Below are 22679 nucleotides of genomic sequence, written 5' to 3'. Positions count from 1 at the left end.
TGCCTTTCCTGCGAAGCCTTCCTTTGTGCGTTGCTTTGTGTTTCGTGCTGAAGAATTCAGGGAATTGCAGTCTGAGAGAACAATGGAGGGATAACAATCGCCTAATAATATAACTAACTCATGAAGTTAAGTTATCTTGGTTGAAGAAGACCAATGCCCCCCCCACCCCCCAATGTCTTCAAGGATCTCATGTAACTTTTTATGAGCTATTATTACCATATTAGGTGATCTGTTTCCCTCTGTGGTTCTCTGATTGCAGTACCTGAAATTGGAGCATAGCAGATCAGACCAAACCAGAAGCGTGTGGCCTTTCAAAAGCTTATTATGATAGGTTGGAATGGGGTTCAACCGTGTAATCTGTGAATTTTTGGATTTCAGACAATGAGTTGAACTTGCTTTTACGGATAATTCATCTTTTCTTCCATTTAAACAAAAAAAACCCCATCTCCCCCTGTTCTTGAATCTTTATTTTTTTTTTTTAAAACAAAAAATTCTCACCCGATTAGTTCGTCGATAAATAACGTAATTTCTTTTTTCTGAAATGGTTTCTTCATGCAACTGCCTTGCATGTACGCTTCAGGTAAACTTTCTTTTATAATGTTGAAGGCGCGCTATCTGTCTGAATATCTCCCAGCTTACCCTTATCAAGGTTTGTCACTCTTTACTATGGTGCAGAATTTAGTAGCGGCTGGGAGTGATAATTCGGCAAGGACCATGGAATGGACAATGTCACTTTTGTTAAATCATCCAAGAAGTCCTCAAAAAGGCCCAAGCTGAGATTGATGCTGAGGTAGGACAATACCGACTACTCGATGAATCAGATCTCGCCAATCTCCCATACCTCCATTGCATCATCAATGAGACATTTTGGATGTACCCCGGTGGCCCACTTCTAACACCAATGAATCATTCATCAGAAGAGTGCATTGTAGGAGGGTACACCGTACCGCGTGGCACAATGCTATTCGTGAACATGTGGGCAATCCAACATGAACCCAAGTTAGGGGCAGAGCCCAACAAGTTTAGGCTAGATAGGTGTTGGGGTTGGGTTCCTCCTCACGTGAAGGGGGACCCACACTCTATTTAGTATTAAAGGCGGTTTGTGGCACTCTTCCCAATGTGTCTCGTTTTTCTCGGTCTCTCTTTGCCCTCAATCTATCTAATATAATAAAAGCGGATATGAGAGAAAGGTGTACACCTCTAGCTCTTTCATTCTCTTTGTGTATTTTTCTGAACAAGACGCACTCTAAGCCGAGACCAAGCTTCTGTGAGAACAAACATTCGCAGGAAGGAAATACAAAAGAAAAATAGCAAGGTTCTTTTGGGTGCCCTATACTCGGGTTATGGTGTGCGGCATGGCAGTGATCTTTTGATCTAGGGAACTAGAAAATGTATAGTTCTTCCTATTTTGTCATTACCAGTATTGAGGTGAGAGTGTTATTGTTCTTGTATATCCATCTTGTTATTTTGTTATCCAAAAGTAGGGTATTTGACAATTTCTCTTGATATTTTGGTAACCTCTAGTATTGTCTAGAGAAAAGAATTGTAATCTCATTATTATTTGCATAGTGAAAGTTTTACCTGGACCAGGTCCCGTGGTTTTTTCACTTTCGCCTTGGAAGGGTTTTCCACGTTAAAAATTGGTGTGTACTTTTGTGGTTTGAATTGATTTGTTTCTGTGTTATTACTCTGCACATATTTGGCTATCGTTGTGGATCTCTATTAGTTTGCACACAGATGGTAAGGGGTTGTTTTACCCAACAAGTGGTATTAGAGTAGGTTCTTGAATCGTGTGTAAAGGATGGAGGGAAACACCACAACACAAATGGTTAGTTTGAATGGAAGCAACTGGATGATATGGAAAGCGAAAATGAAAGATTTGCTATATTGCAGGGATTTGTACACCCGTAGAGGATATTACTGCTAAACCTGAGAAGATGACAGATGCTAAATGGAAACTCTTGGACAGGAAAGCCATTGGTTTTATTCGACAATTTTTGGATGATAGCGTTTTTCATCATGTATCCACAAAGACGTCAGCACAATTACTGTGGAAGAAACTGGAAGGACTGTATGAAAGGAAGACTGTTGGAAACAAAGCTTTCTTGATTAGAAAGCTTGTGAATCTGAAGTATAGAGAAGGAAACTCAGTTGCAGAACATTTGAACGAGGTGCAAAGTATTGTGAATCAACTCTCCTCTATGAAGATGAATTACAAGCCTTGTTACTTCTCAGTTCATTACCTGATAGTTGGGAGACATTGGTGGTGTTTCTTAGCAATTCTGCACCAAATGGGGTGCTCTCTATGAGCCAAGTAACAGGAAGTCTGTTAAATGAAGAGACAAGAAGGAAATCCTTGGACTCGCCTCAGCAAGAAGCATTTGTCACAGAAAACTGGGGGAGAAGCAAAAACAAATCAAAAAAAGAAATTATATGTCACTACTGCAAAAAGGAAGGTCATATGAAAAAGGAGTGCAGAAAACTCAAAAGAGATTCAAAGAAAGAGAAAGAGGATGAGGAGAAGACAAATGAAAATGGTTCCACCACCACCGTCTACTTAGACAGCGATCTTATTAAAATCCTGTCACACCTCCTCACCAGGGTGTTCGTACTGATGACCTCATTGATTTTGTTTCAGATTCTCTTCCCATGACATGCAATGATGGGGGAGATATACAACAAAATAATGGGATATAGTTGGTAATGTTGGCGATGATGATGCTCTACAGTTGGTATAGGTGATCTAAGCAGGGGGAGCAGACCTCTTTCAAGTGCCACCAATTGAACCTCAATTGATGAGATGATCTACTAAGGAGCGACAACCGTCTACTTGAGTTCCACCACATCAATATATGAAGGTAGCCGGAATGCTTTGAAGAAGCAAAGCCGATGAGTATATGAAAGCCATGCAAGTGGAGTAACTACATGATGAAGTTCAAGTAACAGGTACGATGTGTGATCCGTTCCATGTTTCGAAGTTTAGTGATTGTCATGAGGGAAGCCTGTGTTATAGAGACACGCAGATGTGGACATGACAGTTTTGGGAGATCCTTCCTCGTGAGTCAGAGGGGGAGTTTGTTGGGGTTGGGTTCCTCCTCACCTGAAGGGGGACCCACACTCTATTTGGTTTTGAAGGCGGTTTGGCACAAACCGCCTTTATGGCACTCTTCCCAATCTCTCTCGTTGTTCTCAATCTCTCTTTTCTCTCAATCTATCTAATATAATAAAAGCCGATAAGAGAGAAAGGTGTACACCTCTAGCTCTTTCATTCTCTTTGTGTATTTTTCTGAACAAGACGCACTGTAAGCCAAGACCAAGCTTCTGTGAGAACAAACATCCGCAGGAAGGAAATACAGAAGAAAAATAGCAAGGTTCTTTTGGGTGCTCTATACTCGGGTTATGGTGTGCGGCATGGCAGCGATCTCTTGATCCAGGGAACTAGGAAAGGTGTAGTTCTTCCTATTTTGTCATTGTCAATATTGAAGTGAGAGTGTTATTGTTCTTGTGTATCCATCTTGTTATTTGGTGAGTTATTTTGTTATCCAAGAATAAGGTATTTGGTTATTTCTCTTGATGTTTTGGTAACCTTTAGTATTGTCTAGAGAGAAGAATTGTAACCCCATTATTATTTGCATAGTGGAAGTTTTACCTGGACCAGGTCCCATGGTTTTTTCCCTTTCGCCTTAGAAGGGTTTTCCACGTTAAAAATTGGTGTGTGTTTTTATGGTTTGAATTGATTTGTTTCTGTGTTATTACTCTGCACATATTTGGTTATCGCTATGGATCTCTATTAGCTTGCACACAGGTGGTAAATGGGTTGTTTTACCCAATAAAAGGATGGAAGGAGTTGGACGGGGAAGAGATGGATTCAAGCTGATGCCATTAGGTCAGGAAGAAGGGGCTGCCCTGTAGAGGTCTTGGCCATACTTGTGATTGGCTTAGCATTAGGCTCATTGATTCAGTGCTTTGAGTGGGAGAGGGTTGGAAAAGAGATGGTAGACATGGAGGAAGGCGCACCATTCACTATGCAAAAAGCTACGCCATGGGAGGCTAAATGTAGGCCACGCTCAACCATGTTTGCCTTTCTATCCCAACCATGAGTGATTGTTGGTCATTCAATAATAGGAGGCCTAGAGGATTCGAGTATCTAATGGAATGGAGTGCTTCCTATTCTGGTCGCTTCTCCTCTATTTTCACTTTAAATTTGGTGATAACTGATAACAATAAATGGTAACAGTTTGTCTCGGTGGGGAGTCGCAGCAGGGAGATCACATGATCGGATATGGAAGGAAGGGAAGAGTATGAGTTTAAGATAAACGGCAACAGCTTGTCTGTGTTACTTTTGAGAAAAATGTATAGATGCATGTATTAATATCTGCGGGGCTGATACTACCGCAGAGACCATGGAATGGGCAGTGTCACTCTTGTTGAATCATCAACAAGTGCTGAAGAAGGCTCACGCCGAGATCGATGCCCATGTAGGACAAAACCGACTGATCACTGAATCGGATCTTGCCAATCTTACATACCTCTCAATGGTCATCAGTGAGACGCTTCAGATGCACCCATCCGTCGGTGCAATAATACCACCACATGAATCATTGGAAGAATGCACCGTAGGCGGTTTCACCATCCCACGTGGGACAATACTACTGGTGAACTTCTGGGCTATCCAATATGATCCCAAGTTATGGGAAGAACCCACAAAGTTCAAGCCAGAGAGGTTTGAAAGCGCCAGGGCCAGAGATGTGGGGAAAAAAGAAGGATGCAAAATTATGGCTTTTGGCCGTTTTGGGTGGGGGAGAAGGCGCTGTCCTGAGGAAGGCCTGGCCATGGAGATGCGTGTGGTTGGCTTGGCACTGGGCTCACTGATTCATGACTGAAGGCACTGGAAGCAAGGTGTAAGCCTTGTGCAATCATGTTGAACCTTCTTTGTCAACTTTGAGGCGATTTCTCCATGCATGCTTCAGTTGTCCCTTCCTGCACCTCCTGTTGCACTGCATGCTATGTCTCCCATGCTGTTTCTACCTCATGTGCAAAAACAGAACAAAAAATTGATGAACCAATTAGTAAATCCATTAACTGTCTCAGGGGGAGAAGTAGGTTTCTGACATATGGAGTTTTTCACCTCTAATATAGAAAAGGTGAGCAGAGAGACCATGTAATGTAACTGGACTGCAGGATCTACATAGTTACAGTGATGCTTAGTTTAAAAAATAAATAAAGGGCCATAACTAATCACCATGATTTGAATTCTGTAATCAAATAACTTGTTTGCCCCAACTGTGCTCAGAATGCTCATAAGATGGGTGAATCCTTCTGCATTGAAAATTTACGGGGGGAAAGAAAATACAATCGAGAGCATTTTTTTGGCATTATAAAATTGAAAAACAAACTGAACTGTACATGAACAGATAGTAAGAAACAGTAGACGACAAAGATTTTAACTACGTACAATATCACAATCATGAAAACATGAAAGGAAAAGTGAAATAGCTAGCCCACCATGGGAACAACATTTACCGTTTCTTTTTCTCCTTTCCCACCTTCAATTGCAAAATCTAGCCCTGCGGAATAAGTGTTTCTTCTCAACCAACTCCAACTGCCAATGCAGTGATATTACATCCACTAATTTTTTTGGTAATTGTTAGTATGCAAGGAGCAGAACACCTTTATAAGTGCCAAACTTTTTTAGCATCCAAAGCTTCTCTTGGTATCAGCTACGACCACGACCTCCACCTGTTACCAAAAGTGGATGGATCAGACATCTGCACATATATGAAACTATGAAAGGAAGAAGAACGGCAACCCTCCTTAGCTGGATAGAAATTGACAAGCTTTCACCTCGCCACAGACAATCCCCAAGCAGAGGACAGCCTTCAGCAAACGCATCTTAGCTAAATTGATAAAGACTATAAACTAGTGGTGTGTGTCTCCTTAAAGTATAAGTCCCACATTAAATTGAGGGTACATAGTTTCCATGAGGAAAAGCCACAATAACCCATGTTTCTGATAAGAGAAGAACTGTACCTCTGTTGGCACCACTCCCACCCCTGCCTCGACCTCCACCCATGCCTTTAGCACCTCCATCATCTTGGCTACGCCCAATGCCTTTTACCTGCCTCCCGCCAACACCATCCTCCCTGCCTCTTCCCCTTCCACGGCCAACTCCAGGAGGCTTCCTATCTGAAAAAATCATTGAACAAATAGACAAAACCACCATAAGATATCCATTTATGCAGATAAATTAATTATAGTTCAACATATTCTCAGAGGGGTGGTGGAATGCAAGTTCAAAGAAAATCATAAACTTATCAACAAATTTAATCCAACACCAGCAGAGGAGTTACAGAACAAGCAAAAATTAGATAGCTTCTGTGCAATTTTAAAAAATGTGAACATAAAAGACATAAGTCAAACTGAATTATACTTGAACCAGCCCCTTTTCAGTTTTGAATTCTGAAAGCATGACTCACAGGAAAGAACCTTTCAGCTTTCCTGTGTACTAACAACATAAGAAGACAAGATCGAGAAAAGCTGACAACTTAGCACAGCTTTTTCTATCTTCTTTTCTAACTCTAGATTTTCTCGAAGTATATTTTTTTTCATGCATGGAAATGGAAATTTCATTTCCAATGTCATTGTACATTTTCTATCTGGCTTTCCCAGTTTGATCCCTGCTTTTGATGAGATCTAGAGAGTTAACCAGAAATAGAACCATTTCTTGTCTGCTGCCTGCTCCAGTTTTAAAGACTGAAATAATTAGATCTGAACATTCAGGTAATGCAAATTTCCCTGATAAGGATCAATTGGCCAACTGAAATTTATTTCAACATAAATCAGGAGCAAAAATGCTCTCTCATTCTGACAAAGTTCAGCAAGAGCATATAAAAATAATTTCTCTTGGCAATACAAAAATCCAAAAACTAATAACCACTGCCACTTGCATTAACATATCAACCCCAAAAAAAATTCATTTGTTAAATTCATAAAACCAAAACAGTCCATACCTGCTCGGCTCTTGGTTTCTTCCTGAACTTTATCAATTACCTGGAAGTCAAAACAAGATATTTTCCATCACAAGTCAAAAGAGACCCCAAATGTTTTAGGAAGGAGAGGAATCAGAATCAAAAAAACAACTACAGGCTGAAAACCCGAAGACCCTAGGATATGACTATGGAAGACCAAACTCCAAAGAATGTATATTTTATTCCATAGATGCCAGGATTCACAAAGGCAATTACAAGGATGCAATGACAAGGATAACTAAGAAAAGTTTTCCAAGTAAGAGTCAAGGAGTAGATCCAACAAAGAATCAATAATTTTTAATTGTTGCATATACTTTGCCATCAAGCAACATTGAAGCACTCAAATTATCAATAAATCAAAAAGCATATGGACTTCCTTTACACTGCTACAATATTTTTTCCCATTGTAAGCCACACGGCGGACACATAGAACTGTAAGATTGTCTTGACATTTGTGCACTAAATTCAACAGGAAATACATCAATCCCTTAAGAAATGTACAGAAATCCAGTTGCCTGACCATGTGGCAGGATCCATGAATGGAACTGGCGTATTGACTTCAGACATAAACTGCACAAAGCGTAGTCCAGGGCATTGAGTACAGCCTATAAGTAGTAAAAAATTCTTTTTTATTAAATGCTAAAACTTATTTTAAAAGAAAAAACATGGTACAAGAGGAAAATTGTGGAAGTGGAAATCCCTGTATAAGCAAACAGGACCAGGCTGAAGAATTGGCAATTTTTGGGCCAGGCATTGATGAAATAATACTAAAGACACCAGAAATTTATATCTGTTATAAAGCTTACAAACATAAAGCAAGTAATTTAATATCCAGAATATCAGACAGCGAAGGGGGAAAAATTCATGTACCCATAATGCAATTGGCAAACCCCAGATTATGCAATCGGCAAATCTATGATCAGAACTGAGATAAAGGAAGCGACTGCGTTGTTAAGAGGTGGCATAGAGCTAATTTGAGAGTAGCTCTGATACATGATAAGTTGCAAGAAAGTCATTTGAGGTGGCATAGACATGTGCAATAGAGACCTTTGAATGCTCCAATATAGAGGGTGATTTGATTCGGATTGAAGGAGCTAAAAGAAACAGGGGTAACCTAAAATGACTCTAGGAGAAGTGGTGAGGAAAGATATACATAGCTAGGAACTAATAACAAGTATGGGTTTGAATAGAGCTGATTGGAGAAAAAGGATCTATGTAGCCGACCCCATTTAGTTGGGATAAGACTGAGTTGACTTGAGTTGTAGTTTACTGTTATTTCTACTACCACACTGAATGTATAATGTTATCAAAGGCTTCCTCAATCTTTAGATATTATAGCATATAAGTTCTGACAAAGACTATCATATCTGATTTCTCAAACAATCAAAAGGAAAGCTGAATGAGCTGATGGTCAATAAGAGTGTAGAGGTAGGTGATCTAGGGGCAACAGTAAAGAAGACAAATTTTTGAAAAATAAACTAACCATGATTAGATTGTCAGCATTCATTATAGCAGAGCAAAACATAGGCCCCTTAAATAAAAGCCAACGTAGAAAATGATTCATGCTCAAAACAATATTCTCATAAAAGGCCTCCAAAGATACAATAAGAATAGTCAAAAATAAGAAAACAAAAATTTCAGTATTATTACATTCAGTCCTATTATCTGATTAAATACTTGGACAATTACACCCAAAACATTATGGGGCTATATATTCTGTTTCATACCTCATCTGGAACTCGAAGATACTTAATTGTATTCCCACGGATGTAACATTCTGGCATTCGCCAAAAACTGTCCCCATCCTACACAGAAATTACATTCTTAGATGCAACCACAGATTAAAGAGTGCAGAAGTCTTGATTAAAACTAATAAATAGTCAATTTAAAAAAAAAAGATCTATTTACCTTTGAGGTACAGATGACTTCCCGAAGATGAATGTTCATCCAAGTGTCGCAATTCACTAGATGCCCATTGTAGGTCTCCCCATTCTTCAGTTCTACCAACTAACACAACAAAAACCCATCAAAATACAGAAAATAATAAGCCCATAAACAAACAGACTCCTCAATGCCCCTTTCCTGGACTTAAAGAACAACAAAACAATGATACCAAACAAAATCCCAAAAAAAAAAACAAAAAATTGAACCGTATTCAGTAGAGAAAGGGAAGCTCTTACCATAGGATGACCTTGCGCTGTCTTCAGTAGAGAAAGAGGCAGCTGCAACAACAGATATAATCAGTCAAAAATAGAAAACATCAAAACCTCCCCCAAAGAAAAAGAATTTAGGAACCCAGGTTAAACAAGACCACAAATCGAAAACTAGATCAATGAGCAACGGACCATCTTCAAGAACACTAAAATACAAAGCCACCAATAAGAACCCGCAAGCTGCAATCAAAGAGTTGCAAAATTATTTTACTTTCTGAATCTTCAAATATTAAACAGTGCAGCCAAACAATTGGAATACGAACCATATATAACGATAAACCCTAGCTTCTCATGGAGCTTATAGAAGCTAAAAGATCTTCACCTTGAATACGACTGGAGAACAGAGAATTGGATGTAAAAACCCCACCCAGCAGACGAAATAAAAAATCGAGCACGAAAACAAATCAGAAATGGAGGGAAAGAATTGACTCCAACTATCAAACGAGAGGGGGTTTTTCTTTCAAAACGCTTCGAATGCGAGATCTCCGTATCGGATCTGCCGCGTATCAGTCCATATCGGTCAATTTTACCCTTTTATTTTGCATTAAGAATTGAGATTTTTTACGACTTTCCCCTGATCCGACACAGATACCGATACCCGAACCAGGATCGGCCAGGTATTAATATCGTCCTTGACTGATACAAATACGATCCGGCCAATACCGATACCTGGATCCATGTTCTGAAGAAGCCGGTAGATGGAAAGGCTAGGGTGCAACTCCGGTCCAAAAAAGCTCGCACAAAATTTTTCGGGCTCCCTCGACCCAATTCCTAGTACCTTTTTTTTATTTTTATAGAAATATGATGCCTAATACTAAAAAGGTAAAACTAGGGGTGTAAATGAATAGCCAAAATCCATTTCCGTATCCATTTAGCATTATCCGAATCCGTCCGAAAGCTAAACGGATGTGGATACGGATAGGCTATAGCTATCTGAAAAGCTATATTTTCATGTAAACAGATAAAATATCCGATTCGTATCCGTGTCCGTATCCGTTTAGCACTATCCGAATCCATCCGATAGCTAATCGAATGAAGATATAGCACTATCCGAACCGAATCCGATCCGTTTACAGCCCTAGGTAAAACCCTTATCTAGAGGCCCCCCATGCCAAACCAACTAAATGGGCCAATGCAAGTCCAATTTTCCTTTTTAATGGCCCATATCTTCTGGATAATGCAGTTCCTGTCATTATTTAGGGGAAGATTTCTCTGTAAGGGAGCGTGGCCCCTATATGTGCACAGGCCAATGGAAGTGCATGGAAGCATCAACAGAGCAGGCCATGCCCCCCTGCTCCCCTGTTAAGAATATCTGTTTCTACCTTGGGTATTGGGATCGCTTCTGTCATCAATCTGGTCTTGGTTTTGGCCCATTTACATTCTTCATGGGCTGGAAGTGAACCAAAACTTTTGACGCACAGAGGGTAACCATACTGTTATGGGCTTTACCTCGTTGGAGGCAGTTTCCCTTCACCCATGGTGAAGGAGGTATGCCTTCACCATGGGTAAGGGTGTCAAAGTTCAGCCTGAACTGATTGGAGCGGCCGAAACTGATTGTTTCAGCCCAGACCAAATCGAACCGAACACTAATCATATTGGTTTCAGGTTGGGGTTGGTAGAAACTGAAATCAAATCGGACCAACCAGATGCACCACCCGAAATTGAATGTGGGTCGAGCCCAATAAAAAAAAAATCAAGACCAAACGCTATTTTTCCTATTGATTCCATTATTTTCTTTGCATCCAAACAGAGCCTTAGAATTTACCCTTGCTTGGATCTTTTCTTCTTCGGCTCTCCATCTCTATCTCTCACAGTAAGGGTTTATCATTTATCACTTGTAGAGTGTGAGTTTCGGGAGCGGATTTTATAATCTCAAGTGCAGTGCACTGTCCACTGCACCACACTTAAGAATCCAACCGTCCACCCAACACTTGAAAAGATAAAAAGATGCCACTGCCCATGTTTTTGCGGTTGAATTCTTAAATGTGGTGCATGACCGCATTTGAGAGGATGAAAATCTGAACGGAACGGAATAGCATGTTTTGATAAGCAAAAGGAAAAGGTAAAATCTGATACTGATTTTTCACTTCATCCTACTTTGGAATCGGAAAACGTTTACCTTAAAAAAACAAAAAAAAAAAACCCGAAAAACGGCCTCCTTTTTCCAAGACCGAATATTCTCTTCGGATATGTGATGGGTTGGGTGAATCCTTAAGTTATTGCACTGAAGAACTATTTGGCATATCTTTGGCAATAGGTAGGGGTTTCACGGGAATTGACATCCTCTACTTCTGTCTGCCCCTACTTTCATGTGCGCCCTTCACACAACGAGACGCGCAAAGATCGTCTTACCCCTGCTCGGGCAAGGCGTTTCACGGGAACGGTTATTTTTTTTATTAAAAAAAAAAAGGATAAATAACACCAGTGGTACTTAATCGTTTGAAGAAATTGCATAAAAGGTACCCTGTGTTTGAAATACCTCACGTAGTCACGTGAGTCACGTTTAACTAATTTTACATTTGACGTTTCTTATTTTTATAATCCTAATTTTACCCCTCCCTGGCTCCCTTTATCCATTCCTTCCTCCCCTGCAACCCAACTACCCAAGTATTATTTGCAAGAGGCAGTGGTGTTGTGTAAAACTATGATAATTGATAAGGGTATAATTAGAAAAATAAATATAGGCAACCCAAGTATTATTTGCATTTTCTCCCAACGTTGGGTACCCAACTGTCTTTTCACACAACGAGTTCTTGAATCTTGATACCCTCTTTCTTTGTTGGGGGCTTTCCCGGTTATTTGTTCGACAACGGAATCTCTAATCTCTAACTGAAAATGGGTTCTGCAACTTCATTGCATGTGAACCCAACAGACTTGAAACCGAGTGCTCCTATAGGTCACATAGCTTCAGGTAAACTTATTTATTGACTTCACTGTTTGAAGAGTCTGTCTGAAACTCTGTACATCGCTCTCTTCTTTTACTGTTGTCTCTGTATAAAGATAGTTTTTGTTCACATTTTGGTTACATTGATTGCATTTCTGGATAATATCGTTTAATTTTCCCTTTCCTGCGAAGCCTTTGTGTTGTTGCTTTCTGTTTCTTGCTTAAGAATTCAGGTGTGCTCTATCTCTTTGTCTCTTTTGTTTAGCTGAAGCTGTATGTGGGTTTCTTCTAGAGCTGTTCTACCGTTTACAATTTCCTCTGTAAAGAACAGGAACCGGTTTCCTATTTGATTCTTTAGTTTTCTTTCACCATGGTTCTTAGGCTTGTGTAACTGACTTGTTTTTTCTGCTCTGCACCTTGTTTGGTTGCGAATGCTTGGTTTTGGTGCGGCATTTCTTTTGTTTTAGAAAACCATAATTCTTATTTGTTTGCTACGTTGCTGTTCTTTCGTTTATGATTTTCTTCTGTAAAGGGATGATCATTGTTTCTTTTTTTCTTCTTCTGATTTCAGAATCATGGTCTGCGGTTTATCTTTGTCTACCCTTCTGTTTACTTTCATGTTCATGGATTTTAGGTTTGTGTAACTGGTTTATTTCTCTTCCCATGTCTTTATGATATGTAAGTCTTTGGACTTAATTTACCTGTTTGGCTTCTGTCAGATTACGTAACACAGTGTGTTTTTCAATCTTCTCACTTTTCTTTACAACTTCTGCTCTGTATTTTGGTAAGAAGGTTCTAATGTTGCATCTAGTTTTCTCCAGAAACCCTTGAATTTGTTTGTTTCCTGTCCTTCCATTTATGATTTTACTCTGTAAAGAAAATAATCTGGGTTCCTACATTATTTTCTAATCTCAGAATCATGATCTGCTGTTTCTATTTATCTCTTAGTTGGTTTTCTTTCTTGTTTTTGGTTTGTTGATTTGTGTAATTGACTTATTTTTATATGCATGTAAGATTTTTAAGTCTTTGGAACTTTTTTTCTATGTTTGGCTTCAGTCAGATCAAATCTGTGTTAGTTAAGACAATGTGATTTTCAATCTTTTTATTTTGTGTTCTCTCATCTACCCTGTATTCAGATAAAATGATGCCTTCTCTTTTTGCGTTTCTTGAGATTACTGTATCCTAAATATTTTGTTCTCAAGTGAGACCCATTTTGGTAAGTTTTGAGGTACATGTTTTGCTTATAGGGGTTCTGTAGATGTTTAGCACGTTTTGCTTTGTTTTCTTTTCATTTTTACTTATGTTAATACTTTATTTGTTACTGTTATATGTATATTTCAATTTTGGAGCCACTAGCATAACTCTTGCATTCATGCATGGTTTTTTTTGTCCTTTGTTTTTTCTGCCACTATTTTTTTCAGTTTCATCATTTCCCCCCCAAGCTTTGACATATTAAATAATTATATATCTGTTTCTTGGTATTGAATAGCTGGTTTTTTATTAAATTATTATATAGCTATTTCTTGGTATCGAATAGCTGGTTTTTCGATCTATGCTAACCGTTTGTTGTTTTTTTTTATTGTTACTTTTCCCCCCAAACTCCCCCCCCCCCCCATCCTTACTATATCTTCAACAGATTATGAACATGCAGTCAGGTTGCATCCTCAGTACCAACCTGACTGTATGTTCATACTCTGTTGAAGATATAGTAAGGAAGGCATTTGACATCAGAATCTTCACCCATTAAGGTTTCAAGTTGTATGGTTTGTTCTTTTCTTTCCCGCACATCTCTTCTATTTCCCTATGTTCTCCTTGTTCTGATTAGAGGTGTTCCTTTGTTCATATACCTGTATTCATGATTACCTTTTTCTTTTGTTTTGGGCATCCTTTTGTCCTTGCTTCTGCCGGTGTTCTTATACCAATTCCATAGGCTTCTTTTTTTCACTGGTTTGTCACACTTGTTTTTTTTTTTTTTTAGGAATAAGTACAAGACCAGAGGCAGACCAAAGGCTACCTCTTCTGATGTTCGAAAAATGGATAGTGATAAATATGCTGAAAATCACCACCCCAAAAAGGAGCAAAATGTGCCTCAAAGCAGTAAGCCTGCTGGTTCTCGCAAAATTCCAAAGCGAGCTGCTGCTAATTTGGATTTCAAGGAGCGAACTGCTCAAAAAATTTCTAAGAAATCTTCTGTCATTGAAACTAAAAGGGACCACTTGGTGGAACACGAGACTGTGGCTGTACACATGACATCTGGTCCTGATGATCCTCGACCAAATAGAAGACTCATAGATTTCATTATACATGATGCAGATGGAAATCCACAGCCCTTGGATATGTCTGAAGTTGTTGACATGTTTATTTCTGGTACTATTTTGCCATCGGATGGAAGCTCAGAGAATGATAAGGACAAAGGTGTAAGATGTAAAAGTTTTGGGCGAATAGAGTACTGGACAATCTCTGGCTACAGAGAAGGGGATCCAGTAATTTGGGTCTCAACTGATATTGCTGACTATGAATGTGTGAAACCGGCCAGCAATTATAATAAGTTATATGGCCATTTCTTTTGCAAGGCTTGCTCAGGTGTTGAGGTTTTCCAAAAACTGTCAAAGCCTTGTGGAGGTAACCCTGACTTGAGTCTTGATGAATTGCTTGATGGTGTTGTCCGTTCAATGAGTGGAAGCAAGACCTTCCCCAGTGGAATGCCTATCAAGGACTTTGTCATCTCACAGGGTGAATTCATCCATAATCAATTGATTGGTCTGGATGATTATAATCAATTGATTGGTCCGGATGAGCCATCGCAGAAAGATGATAAAAAATTTTCTGAATTACCTGTGCTTGTTGCCCTAAGGGATGAAAGTAGGAAAAAAGGGGTGTTGCAAGAGGAGTGTTGGGAATCAATGGAATCAAAGAAAAAGCATTGTCCAGCCACTGCTTCAAATATATTATATATTAAGATCAAGGAAAGTGAAATAGCAAATGACTATCCACTACCTGCCTACTACAAGACCTCCGCCCAAGAGATGGATGAATATATTCTCTTTGGCGATGATTTCTCTGTGTACGACACTGATAACTTTCCTAGAAACATACTACACAATTGGTCACTTTATAACTCGGACTCCAGGCTTATTTCTTTGGAGCTCGTTCCACTGAAACCTTGTGATGAAGTTGATGTGACAGTCTATGGTTCTGGGATTGTGACTGCTGATGATGGGAGTGGGTTCTGTCTTGACGCTGATCCAAAACAACCATCTTCAAGTTCTTCAGGAGCACAAAATGTAGACGGAATTCCAATTTATTTGAGTGCAATAAAAGAATGGATAATTGAATTTGGATCATCAATTGTCTTCATATCAATCCGAACAGATTTGGCCTGGTACTTTTACTTGTCTATTTTGGTTTGTAGTTTGCTGTTGATAAATATTATTATTATTTTTTTCTTTCAATTTTTTCAGGTATAAGCTTGGGAAGCCTTTAAAACAGTATGCTCCATGGTATGAGCCTGTTCTAAAAACTGCAAGGATTGCAATCAGCATTATCACGTTGTTAAAGGAGCAAAGCCAGGTGTCACGGCTTTCTTTTGCCGATGTCATTAAGAAAGTATCGGAGTTTGAAAAGGACCATCCTGCTTATATTTCTTCTAATCCACCACTGGTGGAGAGATATGTGGTGGTCCATGGACAGATTATTTTGCAACTCTTTTCAGAATATCCCGATGAACTGATCAGGAAGTGTGCTTTTGTAACTGGTCTATTTAGTAAAATGGAGGAGAGGCAGCACACAAAACTTTTAGTAACGAAGAAGGCTGTGGTGAAGCAGAAGACAAACCTGAATCCAAGAGCAGCAATGGGACCTGTGGTGTCAAAGAGGGAAAAAATGCAGGCTACAACTACGCGGCTGATTAACAGAATCTGGGGGGAATACTATTCAAAGTACTCCTCAGATTACCTGAAAGAAGGAGATAACAATGAGCCAAAAGAGGTAGAAGTGGATGAAGAACAAGTGGAGAATGAAGAGGATGACGATGAAGAGGCAGATGGGGAGAATGCACCAGTTCCAGAAATTGCTCCAGAAACTCCTTCGTTCAGACAAACTAAATCTAGGTCCAACAGCAAGCAAATTAAATGGGATGGGGAGCTGGTTGGAACAACATGTTCTGGTAAGCCTCTTTATCGAAAGGCTTCTCTTGATGGTGAATCGATTTTTGTTGGGGGTGCTGTGGTCCTAGAAGTTGACAATTCAGAGGAAATGTTGCCTATCTGTTTTGTGGAGTACATGTTCGAAACATCAGATGCTAGGAAAATGGTCCATGGGAGGGTAATGCAAAGAGGGTCACAGACTGTTCTTGGTAATACTGCTAATGAGAGGGAGGTCTTCTTGACGAATGATTGTATGGAATTTGAATTAGGGGATGTTCAACAATCTGTGGTTGTCAATGTGCGCTTGATGTCTTGGGGCCATCAGCATAGGAAGGAGAACATCAACTCTGGTAAGATTGACAGAGAAATGGCAGAAGAGAGAAAAAGAAAAGGACTTCCCATTGAATTATATTGTAAAAGCTTGTATTGGCCTGATAGAGGTGCTTTCTTCAAGCTTCCCTATGACACCATGGGTCTTGGAACTGGAGTTTGCCACTCTTGCAAAATAAAGGAAAGTGAGAAGGAGAAAGAAATCTTTGTAGTAAATTCTTCCAACAGTGGATTTAAATATAATGGGATTGAGTACACAGTTAATGATTTTGTATATGTACGTCCAAATCACTTTGGGGTCAATACAAAGGACCAGGGAACTTTCAAGGATGGAATAAATGTTGGGTTAAAAGCTTATGTTATATGCCAGCTGCTTGAGCTTGATGTCCCCAAGGCATCTATAAAAACTGACCCAAAATCAACTCATGTAAAATTAAGGAGATTCTTCAGACCAGAGGATGTCTCACCAGAAAAAGCATACAGTTCTGACATTAGAGAAGTAAGATATTTGTTTATATTTATTTAACGATCCTTAGTATAAGTGCTTAATTCAAGGCTCCGGCTTCTTGTTGTTCAAATTAAATTTCATTTAATCAGATATTCGTTGTGATTCTGTTGTTTTCTATATGGGTTAACACCAGGTCTACTATAGTGAAAAGAAGCTTAGTTTGCCTGTTGAGGTGATAGAAGGGAGGTGTCAAGTTAGAAGAAAGTGTGATGTTTCTCCTTTACATGGCCTCACAATCTTTGAACACATCTTCTTTTGTGAACATATGTATGAATTTGATACAGGAGCCACCAAGCAGGTATTTATCTGCCGCCTCCTTGCCCCAAAGAATTTGCCTAAGCTGTATCAACTCACACTTAAGTTAGAGTTACCGTGGAAACTCATTTTGAACTATATTGAAGCTGCAACTCTGTGTCAAATTAGCATCTTCTTCCCAGCATGATGGCAAATATTATTGTGGGCAGTTGCCAACTAAAGTCAGACTATCAAAGGTCGATACTACTACATCCAAAAAGAGAAAAGGAAAGTTCAAATATGAGGAACGCGGTCCCGACATCCTTGACGAACGAAAAGATTTATCTCAGAAAAGTTGCTTGGCCACTCTAGATATTTTTGCTGGCTGTGGTGGCTTGTCTGAGGGGCTCCAGGAATCCGGTAACCTCCTGTTTCAAATATCTTCTTTCTACTTGAAACTTAGTGGGTTGAGTTTTCTGTTGGGTGCATAATGTTGATTATGCTCATTCTAATACTTGCAGGGGCTTCAGTGACCAATTGGGCAATTGAATATGATGGATCTGCTGGAGAAGCATTCGATCGTAACCATCTAGAAGCTGTGACATTTGTTAATAATTGCAATGTGATTCTAAGGTGTGTGCTTGCTTCAAATTCTAGTCTTTTCCTTCATGAGTTTCTTGTTTGCATTCTTCATTGGGAAGAGGAATAAACCATTATCTGCATCATTGTATATGTTTATATCTCTAATTTATTGGCATCAGTCTCCAGTGAGTCATGTTTCAGTTTTCATCTGTTGATTCAGCCATGAAATTTGGTTGTAAATCAGGGCCATAATGGAAAAATTTGGAGATGTAGATGACTGCATCTCAACTTCTGAGGTTATTGAGTTTGCTAAACTCATAAGTGTGACGGATTTCGATAATTTGCCTCTGCCTGGTAAAGTAGATTTCATTAGTGGAGGTCCCTCGTGTCAGGTATGTATAGCCTTCCCCACTTACTTGTAGTCTGAGCACTCGTTAGAAATATTTATTAGAACTATTACATTTTAATCGAGGCGTAGTATCTTCGCAGGGTTTTTCTGGAATGAACAGATTCAATCAGAGTACTTGGAGCAAAGTCCAGTGTGAGACGGTACTGGCATTCTTGTCCTTTGCTGACTACTTCAGGCCAAGGTTCATCCTGCTGGAGAATGTGAGGAACTTTGTTTCATTCAATAAAGGACAGACTTTCCGATTAACCTTAGCATCGCTTCTTGAAATGGGTTATCAGGTAAGTGCTACATTGTGCTGATAAGCCTTAAAAGGGGTTCCTACAGCCTTCGGTGCCTATCTTTCTGAAAATGTTAATTCTGTTTAGGTGAGGTTTGGTATTCTTGAAGCTGGTGCTTATGGTGTTGCCCAGTCACGGAAACGAGCATTCATCTGGGCTGCCTCTCCAGAAGAGATGCTTCCTGAATGGCCTGAACCAATGCATGTCTTTACAGGGCCAGACCTGAAAATTTCATTATCAGGAAATGTACAATATGCTGCAGTTCGGAGTACGGAAAATGGAGCACCTTTCCATACTGTAAGTGTGAAAGATGCAATCGGAGATCTCCCAGCTGTTGACAATGGTGCATCTGAAACGATAATGGCTGTGAGCTGTCTTCTCCTTATGGGATCTCTTTTATGGCAATCAATATTACTGATTGAGATTTCATCTTTTTTTACTTGTTCATGCTATTATATTTTTCTATACAGTATGAAACTGAACCTGTATCATGGTTCCAAAGGAAAGTTCGAGGGAATATGCTGGTCTTGTATGACCACATATCAAAAGAAATGAATGAGTTGAATCTCTTTCGATGTCAGAGAATTCCCAAGTATCCGGGTGCCGATTGGTGTGACCTACCTGATGTAAAGGTAAGAAACTTTTCTACTGCAGTTGCTGAATCCCTTTGTTTAATTTTTTTCTTGATGGTTTTACTCAGAAAATTCCTTTTTATCAATTTACTTATCGTTTATTTTTATTTTTATTTTTTAACAAAATGCAGGTTAGACTAAATCATGGAGAGTTGGAAGATTTAATGCCTTGGTGCCTGCCTAACACAGTCAAGAAACATAATCAATGGAAGGGACTATTTGGAAGGTTAGACTGGGAAGGAAACTTCCCGGCTTCCATTATGGACCCTCAACCTATGGGTAAGATAGGGATGTGTTTTCATCCTGAGCAGGACCGAATAGTCACAGTTCGCGAATGTGCCCGCTCTCAAGTAAGTTCTTCAAGTGAATTAGTTCTTGTCATTTCCACTTTAAGTTCTTATTTTATAATCATTTGGAATACTGGAGTGTGCTCTGACTCCTTAGAAGAGCTGGATTCTTCAGTAAAAATGATTGATTGTGTTTGTACATTTGTGTGTGAATGCAGGGATTCCCTGATAGCTATCAATTGTGTGGTACCATTCAACATAAGTATAGACAGATCGGGAAAGCGGTTCCTCCACCTTTGGCATTTGCTCTGGGGAGGAAACTCATGGAAGCTATGAACCAATAGAATTTGTAGCGAGTTTAACATTCAACATGATCATAGACAGATCGGGAAAGCGGTTCCACCTCAAAGCAATTGCACTGGGGAGGAAACTCAAGGAAGTTGTGAGCCAAAAGAAATTATTGCGAGTATTGTCATTAAACCCGCATAGTTTAGAAGCAGCTGGCACTGGCAAATTGTCGTGCTGGCTTGTGTAGATCATGTGCATCTGTAAATTGATATGATTTGTGTTGTTGATACTAATTGAATGTGTAATATCCACTTTTTTGTAGATTTTTGATGAGGTTAGTAAATCTTGTTTCAAATAGCCACATATGAGATTTTGTTAGGAAATGATTTAAAATGGCAGCGGTTACTGAATTCCATACCCTATCTTGGAGTGCAGATGATGATTTTACAAGTCCCTCATCTCCAAAATACAAATCTGTCTCCCATAAAGTGGAAATCCTGCCATGATGCCAATGCGCGTGTTCTCATTGGCCCTTGTGAACGGCTCCCCTACAAGAAACGCTGACCCAACAAAAAAATATAGGATCGAGTTTTCCTTTCCATCATCCAAGGATCGAGGCATCAAGAGTTACCTTTAAAGGCAAAAACAGCCATTAACGGTTACCGATAAACAAAAAGTTCAAATCTTGCTTATGACGAATTGAAATGCTTACAGAGAACAATCGGAAGCTAAGGAGTAGGGATGTATCTTCTTTTCTTAATATTGACAATAATGAAAATATGAATAAGCTTCAGAGCATCAACATTTAAATCCATTGAAGTCCCTTTATACCACTACTTTCTACATCTGATGGAACAATGGAGGTAGAGATGGAGATGGGAGAATTCCTTCTACAGTGGCGTCTGCACAATCCCCAACTCAAGCATCTCCCAACCCGACTCTATTCAGCTTCAACAACTCTGCACTCTCTGTGATCGTGGTCAACCCCAGGAAGCCCTCAGCCTCTTCTATGCCATTAACAAACCTCATTCACAAGCGTACGCCATCCTCCTCCAAGGCTGCTCCCGGTACCGCTGCCTCGACCAAGGCCGAACTCTCCACCACCATATGCTCGTCAACTGTTGGACCAAATGCCCCACAGAAATCTTGTTTCTTGGACTGCTCTTGTCACTATTTACAATCACCATGACTGACCCGATGTTTGGTTTCGACTCTTCTCTCCATGCTTGCCCACCACCGTCCCACTGAGTTTGCCTTTGCGAGTGTTCTCGGATCTTGCAATTGCATTCGAGGCTAGTAGTTACATGCCCTCATCTTAAAGACCTCGTTTGATGCGATCCAGATCTTCTATGGTGTGGGCTGCCCATCATGCCATGCTGCGCAGACACAAGGTGGTGCACATTAACAGTCTTACCCTTGCCCGAATGGGGGTAAGGCAGTCATTGCGCATGATCCTGTGTCTGCACAACACAGGCAGGACAGGACAGCGCACCGTAGAAGATCTGTGTTGCTTATGTTTACGTTGCAAACACTCTTATTACAATGTAATCGAAGAGCTTATGTTGTGATGGCACTTGGTTGTCTTTCAAACTATGTCAACACGTACTCTTTGACCTCTTCTCTCGAATGCACTGCGATGGTATTGGATTTGATCGGGGCAACATTTTTAGGCGTTATTTCTTCTGTGTTCAGATGGTAACAATGTTGTTTTGGGCCTTTTAACTTTGTTACCAATTACACTGTCTGGCTTCCAAGACTGGGTTTGTATCTCAAGTTGAGGTTGCCACTGCCTTAATGAATGCTTATTCGAAGCAATTGGAGGAGATGTTAAGGAGTGTTACAGGCTCTTCACTGAGACAAGTGGTTGTCGAGATGTTGTTTCTTGGACTGGGATTATAACTTCTTGGGCAGAACAGAAGCCGGAACAAGCACTTCTACTCTACGCTTAAATCCATAGTGCTATACTTTCTCAACTGTCATCAAAGCATGTGCAGGCCTCGCTACTGAGCCACATGGCTCAGCTATCCATTCTCCAGTCATCAAGGCTGAGTTCGAGGAAGATTGCTTGCTAATGCCCTTATCCATGCCCATGCACGTATGCTTTCATAATGCTAGCTTTTATCAGGAAAGAGATGAAAGGGTGTAGAGTAAGGAAGGAACATTCCTGCTACTAGTGTAGCAATACAATTTCTTCCGTTGAGCTTGAAGTGTTGGTTGGGAGTTAAAGGAGATGGGTTATGTGCCAAAGCCAAACTCGGCCTTGCATAGTATAGGGGAGGAGCACAAACCGGCTAGAATGAAATTTTGCTGTTGCACCTGTAGCAGGAATGTTCCATTTCCTTGGCTGCCGGCCTTGTAGCAGGAGCATAGCAAAAATTTTTCCCAAACCCGAATGGTTTATTTGGTCGGTTTTTGGTTTTTCCTGGTTCTAATCCCAAGCCATTAAATTTGAATATGCCTACGTACGTGAGGAACCCAGGATTGTGATTATGGCCGCTCAATCCCAGGCGGCAGACCGCAGACGAACCAAATCCGACCTTAAATAGGTGGGAACTAATTAAACCCGACCGGTTGACACCCCAATTGCTACCGTGGCATGGTTATGAATACACTCGAGCGTGGCCTCCACGCTCTTAAACGTGCCAGCGGTTTTTGGTGGCCTAATATGCTAGCTAACCTACCACTTAGCGTGAGTGTAATTACTAGAACACCCTTGACCCTTCCAAAAATTTTTGTTCAACTGTTGAAACGTGTCAAACTTGGGTCCTTCTATAGATTTCGTGTGGTTTGTCTACCAATCACGTTTGCGCGTTTTATATCTCTCATACGATCTACTGAGGAAGAACTTGGATGTACTTTTA

At 40.0% G+C, this 22679-nt stretch overlaps 3 protein-coding genes and 1 long non-coding RNA gene across 4 annotated transcripts in view; 2 read left to right on the top strand and 2 right to left on the bottom strand.

Annotated features, from left to right (window-relative positions):
• The window catches only part of LOC122662764 (cytochrome P450 81Q32-like), a 28291-nt gene extending 23201 nt beyond the window's left edge, over positions 1 to 5090 (top strand). Inside the window, exon 4 of the mRNA XM_043858485.1 lies at positions 4897 to 5090. Within this exon, the coding sequence (XP_043714420.1) occupies positions 4897 to 4945 (49 nt within the window). The 3' untranslated portion in view covers positions 4946 to 5090. The remainder of the gene's footprint in view (positions 1 to 4896) is intronic.
• A 446-nt stretch (positions 5091 to 5536) lies between these two features.
• Positions 5537 to 9664, bottom strand: LOC122662807 (sm-like protein LSM4). The gene is made up of 8 exons (XM_043858524.1): positions 9564 to 9664; positions 9374 to 9421; positions 9209 to 9250; positions 8937 to 9035; positions 8756 to 8833; positions 7011 to 7050; positions 6031 to 6186; positions 5537 to 5739 (listed from the first exon to the last, which is right to left on the bottom strand). Exons 2-8 carry the CDS (start codon positions 9374 to 9376, stop codon positions 5717 to 5719), a joined length of 441 nt encoding a protein of 146 aa, XP_043714459.1. The 5' UTR covers positions 9377 to 9421; positions 9564 to 9664; the 3' UTR covers positions 5537 to 5716.
• Positions 9665 to 12884: 3220 nt separating this feature from the next.
• LOC122662826 lies at positions 12885 to 14588 on the bottom strand. Its single transcript, XR_006333093.1, has 3 exons — positions 14430 to 14588; positions 14140 to 14144; positions 12885 to 12897 (listed from the first exon to the last, which is right to left on the bottom strand). It is a non-coding gene; the product is annotated as an uncharacterized LOC122662826 (long non-coding RNA).
• LOC122662817 (DNA (cytosine-5)-methyltransferase 1A-like) lies at positions 14240 to 19894 on the top strand. Its single transcript, XM_043858533.1, has 11 exons — positions 14240 to 14540; positions 14699 to 15507; positions 15587 to 17099; positions 17242 to 17406; positions 17573 to 17762; positions 17864 to 17975; positions 18169 to 18316; positions 18414 to 18611; positions 18699 to 18977; positions 19375 to 19593; positions 19749 to 19894. Exons 1-11 carry the CDS (start codon positions 14430 to 14432, stop codon positions 19872 to 19874), a joined length of 3870 nt encoding a protein of 1289 aa, XP_043714468.1. The 5' UTR covers positions 14240 to 14429; the 3' UTR covers positions 19875 to 19894.
• Positions 19895 to 22679: the final 2785 nt, after the last annotated feature.

This window comes from Telopea speciosissima, chromosome 1 (assembly GCF_018873765.1).
Source record: "Telopea speciosissima isolate NSW1024214 ecotype Mountain lineage chromosome 1, Tspe_v1, whole genome shotgun sequence".
Lineage (NCBI taxonomy): Eukaryota > Viridiplantae > Streptophyta > Magnoliopsida > Proteales > Proteaceae > Telopea > Telopea speciosissima.
Note: the sequence above shows the minus strand (reverse complement) of the source record. Positions and strands in the feature narration are given on the sequence as shown.